At 38.7% G+C, this 6,001-nt stretch overlaps 2 protein-coding genes across 2 annotated transcripts in view; both read left to right on the top strand.

The window, feature by feature from the left end:
- On the top strand, positions 1–2,439 carry LOC102200911 (caspase-6-like). The gene is made up of 5 exons (XM_005726873.1): positions 1–137; positions 490–566; positions 721–896; positions 1,825–1,972; positions 2,147–2,439. The coding sequence occupies exons 1-5, from the start codon at positions 22–24 to the stop codon at positions 2,380–2,382; spliced, it is 753 nt and encodes a 250-aa protein (XP_005726930.1). The 5' UTR covers positions 1–21; the 3' UTR covers positions 2,383–2,439.
- Positions 2,440–4,935: 2,496 nt separating this feature from the next.
- The window catches only part of LOC102200457 (caspase-6-like), a 5,468-nt gene continuing 4,402 nt past the window's right edge, over positions 4,936–6,001 (top strand). Inside the window, exons 1-2 of the mRNA XM_005726872.2 lie at positions 4,936–5,053; positions 5,329–5,373. Of these exons, the coding sequence (XP_005726929.1) occupies positions 5,023–5,053; positions 5,329–5,373 (76 nt within the window). The 5' untranslated portion in view covers positions 4,936–5,022. The remainder of the gene's footprint in view (positions 5,054–5,328; positions 5,374–6,001) is intronic.

Here is a 6,001-nt window from a genome sequence, read left to right as displayed (position 1 = left end):
GATCCTGCAGAGGAGTACAAGATGTGTAACAAACGACGAGGTCTTGCTCTCATTTTTAATCAGGAGAAGTTCTTCGGGCGCCTGGGCTTGAATGACAGAGTTGGAACCAGTGCTGATCGTTACAACTTGAAAGAAAGGTACAATTCCCAGCTATCTACTGAAGAAAGGGAAACACTGTATTTGACACAGCTTTGTGCTAAAGAACATGCCAACACTTGTTTAGCAGCTGTAGCTCCTTTCTGTGGTAAAAATGTGTGAGAATTTCCACAGATTTTTCCTGATAATGAAATGTTATTTTCTCTCCTCAAGCCCCTTGGTGCTGAGTTCACCTTTGTGCTCCAGTTAGTGCCAAAACCAATATTTGACGTGCTATATTTTCACAAATTCCCACTGTAAAGAACAATGTCGGTCCTGTAGTGAAGAGGTGATTCTAAATAGACTGATGGATGATCTGTTAAACTAATCAACTCATTTTCACTTTCTGTTCAGGTTGAAGGATCTAAACTTTGAAGTGAGGTGTTATGATAACTACAAGCAGGTGGATGTCCAAGATGAAATCGCTAAAGGTACCCACACAATCACTTGTAACTCTCAAATGGAATGCATCCAGGATTTACATGAAGTTTGATTTCTCCCATAACTCTTTGCTCTGCTGCAAAGATATATGTGTCAAATCCAACAATTCGCCGCAAGTTTAACAAGTACTTGTTGTCCCACCAGCTGCGGAGGAAGATCACTCAGATGCTGATTGCTTTTTGCTCGCCTTCTTGAGTCACGGAGAGGATAACCATGTTTATTGCTACGATGGAAAAATTAGTATCCAGGACATGATGTCCACGTTCAAAGGAGACAACTGCCGGGACCTTGTTGGAAAGCCAAAGATCTTTATAATACAGGTGCAAAATACACAACCCAGTCAAGTCCATCAGATTATGTAAACCTGCTGTTATTGTCATCCCAAAAAATGATGATGCATGAGAATCACTAAGTAATGAGGTACTGGTGAAACAGCACTGCAAAAACAAGCAAAACTCCGTAACACAATGAAAAAAATACAATTTAAAGAGCAGTGAGTGTAAGAATGCAAGAAAGTGAAATGTGAGTACAAATATGAACATTTATGAACATAAGGTAGAAACCATAATGTGTAATGTGGTGTGTGGGTACACACATGAGAAGTCTCTGATGTGTGGCAGAATTTATACATCTGAACTGATGTTGACGTCTTCAGTTGATAAGAGAAAGGCTGCTGCTGAGTTTCTGCACACACTCGTAGAATCTTCCCATCAGCAGCAGAGCAGGTTCCACGACTCACAGGTGTGAGGATGCTCTCCACTGAACTGCACTGTGGGAGAGCATCAGTAGTTACAAGTGGGGCTTCTTTATTAGCCTGCTGAAGTTGGTGTTCAGGTGAGGCCGTTGTTGATGTTTATACCCAGGAACTTGAAGCTGGAGATCACCATAAGGGGCAAGAGAGCTCTCAGCAGCTTCTTTTAAAAGTTCATTAATGCCACTTTCATTTTCTTAACATTAATGGAGAGGCACTAATCCTCCAGATGTTCTTCCTGCAACCTGTACTTTGTCTCATAGTTGCTGGAAATTAGTTCCACCACAAACTTGAAAACGTGGGTGCTTGGGAATGTGGCTGAGCAGTTGTAAGGGAGTAGAGAGTACAGCAGGAGGCTCAAAACACATCCCCGAGGGGAGCCCGTGTTGAGGGCAATGGGTGAGGATGTAACGGAGGAAGTGAGGTTGTCAGTCTGTCTTATGTTTATTATCAAGTCCAGCACCCAGTTAATGCCAATGTCCATCTTTAATCTCCAGGCATGTCGTGGAAAACTGTTTGATGAAGGTGTTACAGTGACCCCTGCTGATGCGGTGGATGGCATAGTGGAGGTGTTTGCAGATGCCAGTGCCATACGCACCCTCCCTGCCGGGGCTGATTTTATAATATGCTCTTCTGTAGCTGAAGGTGAGTCTTCTGGGATTAGACTGAACCTTCAGCTTAGAGGAGAAGTGAAAAAATTGCTGGACAGATTTTTTTTAACCATATGAGTGACCCTTTATGAATCCTGTGTAAAGTATTTGATATTTCATAACCACACTAGACCACCTGCCATGTTTTGCTGTTTTTGTCATTTGATAGGTTACTACTCCTTCCGGGAGACTAAGAAAGGCTCCTGGTACATTCAGGCTCTGTGTGAGATGCTCCGAAAATATGGCAACTCCCTTGAATTCACAGAATTACTCACACTAGTCAACAGAAAAGTGTCGATGAGAAACGTTCCAAAATCCTGTGACCCACAGCTTGTTGGGAAAAAGCAAATGCCTTGTTTTGCTTCAATGCTCACTAAGAAACTTTACTTCCGACCAAAAAAGTAACAATGTCTCACCTCAGTCTTTAAATCAGCTGATTTATATTTTTTTAACTAAAACCAACATCTCACCACAGAAAACAAAAGATCTTTTAGAATGCTAATTAGGATCCTCAATATTTCTAGTGACAGAGTTCTTATAAAATCATGGGAACATCCTCTAGATGTACTATCTATGTATTATAGAGGTACATCTATGCTATTTTACTTAATGGTTACAACTATAGCTATCTCCTGAGTAACTAAGCAGCCACTTAAAGTACTGATTTTATACAGTTGTATGTAATTCAGATTTGGGCTGCTTTTTACCCCACTTGATTGCTTTGCTGTTAGTTACACAGTTTGGTGATATCAGCTGTTGAAATGTTTCGCTACTTGAATTTAACAGAACTAAATGAAATGTAAATCCAGCAGCAATGTTTTTTTCCAGAAATGATGTTCTAAATACTGAAACGGTTTAATTTTGGAACTGTTTACTCTTTAACTGTTTGTAGAAGCAAGAATGTATCAACATGTGGCAGGATGGTGGGATGTTCAAGTTAAAGGTGTCCCAGCCAGCTGAGCTGTAGTGAAACTAACTGCATCTTTCTCTTGGTTGTTTGAGTTAATTCCATAGAATTAAAGTAGTTTTTAAATGTAATTCTTCATATTAATATTTAGGCATCACAAACTGGCATTTAGTTCCATTATGTCAAAGAGGAGGCACACATTTCTACAGATGGTGCCTGAGAAACTGATCAACTAGCATCAAAACAATGGAGATAAATGCCACAAGAGGAAAATGACATTCATGTGATTTGGGGGTGAACTGTTCCTTTAACTTTCTTAATCAAGCTGTTTGTTTTGTATGAAGGAAACACGTTTGTCAAAATAGGCAACATTAAAACTTCTGTCATTTTTTAAATACTGTAAAGCTGTTGTTTTTGTCTATACGTACTTGAGTTACATTAAAGCAGAGTACAGAATGATTATGGACCACAGTCTTTGCTGGCTACTTTGTAAAATTACTAAAATTACTCTTACAGAATGATGCCTTACTACACAGAAATGCATTCACGTGGCCTTATTTTATATCAGGTTCAAAACACATAGTCAGCAGCCTTGCACAGAAAGGTTTTCATCGGAAAGTCAGGGAGTCTGGTTTGCTTAGTGTCAACAGCCAGTTGTTTCCCAACTTATCATGAGAGGCACATGACGTGATAGCTTAGCAATCAGAAAATTGGTTTTTGTACTCATCAGTTTCATTCTTACTTTTCTCACTCTAAGCCTCAGGGTGCCAGTAACACTTACAACTTGTCCAAGCACTTCACAATCAGAGTGTTTCCTCAAGCTTACTACTTGAGGAATGGAATTAATGACCTGTCAGCAGTTTATGGTACATGTACTAATGTGTATTTGCACCTTAGTGATCACACTAGCGTGAAAAGTAAGAGGCTGTGTTTTTTCTACTCTAGTCAAAAACACTTGTAGTCATGATCCCTGTGAAGAAAAAAGAAAATACACCAAATTGCACTCAGACTTTGGTCATACTTTGTGAACCAATGAGATTTTAGTTATGGCTTTGCCATCGTTAATTTTGTTTTAAATAAAAATCTCCATTGTTTTTGTGACAGAAAGTGTGTGCGCATCCTTTATTTGTCCAGAAACAGTTTGAAAACAAATTCATTCAAAATGCAACCAATTCAAACAGACTTGGGGAAAGATTCATTTCATGCCATTAGTAATGCCTGTACTTGTCATAGTGTAGTAATTTGCCCATTGTTGTTGTCCTTGTTTCCCCAGTGTTCGAGCTGAGTTTATATTTTTTTCAATTAATGTTTTAATTAATTGTAATTAGTAATATTAAAGGTGTTACTGAAACTTACATCACAGTAAATGATGCAATCTTCATATGATTACTGTACGAATAAAGATATAGAACTTTGCTGTAGTCTAAAGATAATATCGGAAATTATAATGTGTGTTTGTGTATTGACGTGGAAGTGATTATGTGTTGTTATGCATACCGTTTCCAACAGAGGGAAACAGAGCTTCATTTAACATATTTCCAATATAATTTCCCCATATCTCCTAAAACTGCCAAACAGGACATTATTACAAAACACAGTAAAATAAGGCGGTCAGTATCCACTTCCTTATACCATGAGAAAAACGGAACATATGATGAGTTGGCAGTGTTAGCACATCCCCCCTGCCCTTCCACAGAATGTAACTGAATGCGATGGTAAAGCTGTGACTTGCAGAAGCATCTTTTTAATTTGTTAGCTGTCATTCGTTTATAAATATGTGGACCTCTAAATGTCTCAAGAACAATGAAGTGTAGGCTTTATGTTTTTAGTCATGTATGAGATGAGGCTCGTAACATAAATCTGGATTAGGCTTTTAGCCCACTTAATCTTTTACTTTCTTCTCATGCTCTTGTCGTTGTTCGTGATTTGGTAGTTGCCTGAACTTGTTGCAATGTTGCAAACACGGAAACACTAGTCTTTAAATCTTTGAATGACAGATGCGAGAGCCAATAGGTGAAAATCTGAGCCAATGAGATTACGGTGGGCGGAACCACACCCTAAACTCTTTTTAGGGTGGGCTCTACGACGGTGATGTTTTCTTCTCACGGCGTTAGTCCGAAAAAAGACGAACCGTGAACATGTCCGACAAGCAAAAAGACGACTGCGGAGGTAATAAATTTGCATTTTAAAAAAATATTAGAAACAGACAGGTGACCTGTTAATTTGAAAGCCGAACAATACGTGCAACGCTACTAAGTTTCGATCTACCCTGAGCTCAATGTATTTTAAACTGTTTGGTATGCTCTATTATAAATGCTGTCACACATTTACTATAAGCGTTTCTTTACGTCAGTCACCACGTTAGTACAAAGTGTATCAGTTTTTTTTAATGTAATAGCAATGAAGTCGGGACTTCACTGCTCCTCCTTCTCTGACTTTCTTAGGAAGTGTTGCCACAGACAGCAAACCAACAGGTGAAAGCAAGCAAGGTGAGTATTTCCTACCGTGAAGTATATAAAAATTCTAAAATCTTTTTTTAAAACATGAACGACAAAGTACTTGCTCATACCAAAAGCAAAAAGTGAAACACTAAAAGCTGTAAAATTGTACAAACAATGTAATAAAAGTAATGTTTGGTGGCTGGTGAAACAAACAGGGCTTGTAAAACAGCGTGTGATTAATCATCAGCTCAAAGATTTTTACTATCGCTTTCATAGCTGTACCCCTCAGTCCAGGTCAGGAAGCTGCTTTATGGCTGCTTTATACCCAACATTTTTTCTCCTAATTATCAGTGTTGGACTTCCAGGTGCACTTCCAGAGTTTTTGTTGCTTGCTTGTTTTGTATTCAGCTGTGAGTTTATTTATATATGTGAGTAACTAATAACAAAAGCAAAACATCTAAAGTGATGGTAAAGATTGCCTCAGAGCCAGGTTATGGAAATAAAAATGAGCAAATCGCCCTCACGGATTCACTTTAACAAAGGTTTATTTACATAGAACCAACAACAGTCACCTCAAATATCCTTTTACCTTCAAATACACCCATTCTACCTCATTTGCACAAATACTATGCCCTATGTATCTGTAGGGTGGAGAATAGAGCTGTTCCTCTTGGGC

Source organism: Pundamilia nyererei, unplaced genomic scaffold (assembly GCF_000239375.1).
Source record: "Pundamilia nyererei isolate P.nyererei 1_Seehausen unplaced genomic scaffold, PunNye1.0 scaffold00022, whole genome shotgun sequence".
Taxonomy (NCBI): domain Eukaryota; kingdom Metazoa; phylum Chordata; class Actinopteri; order Cichliformes; family Cichlidae; genus Pundamilia; species Pundamilia nyererei.
This window is presented reverse-complemented; position numbering and strand designations above follow the sequence as displayed.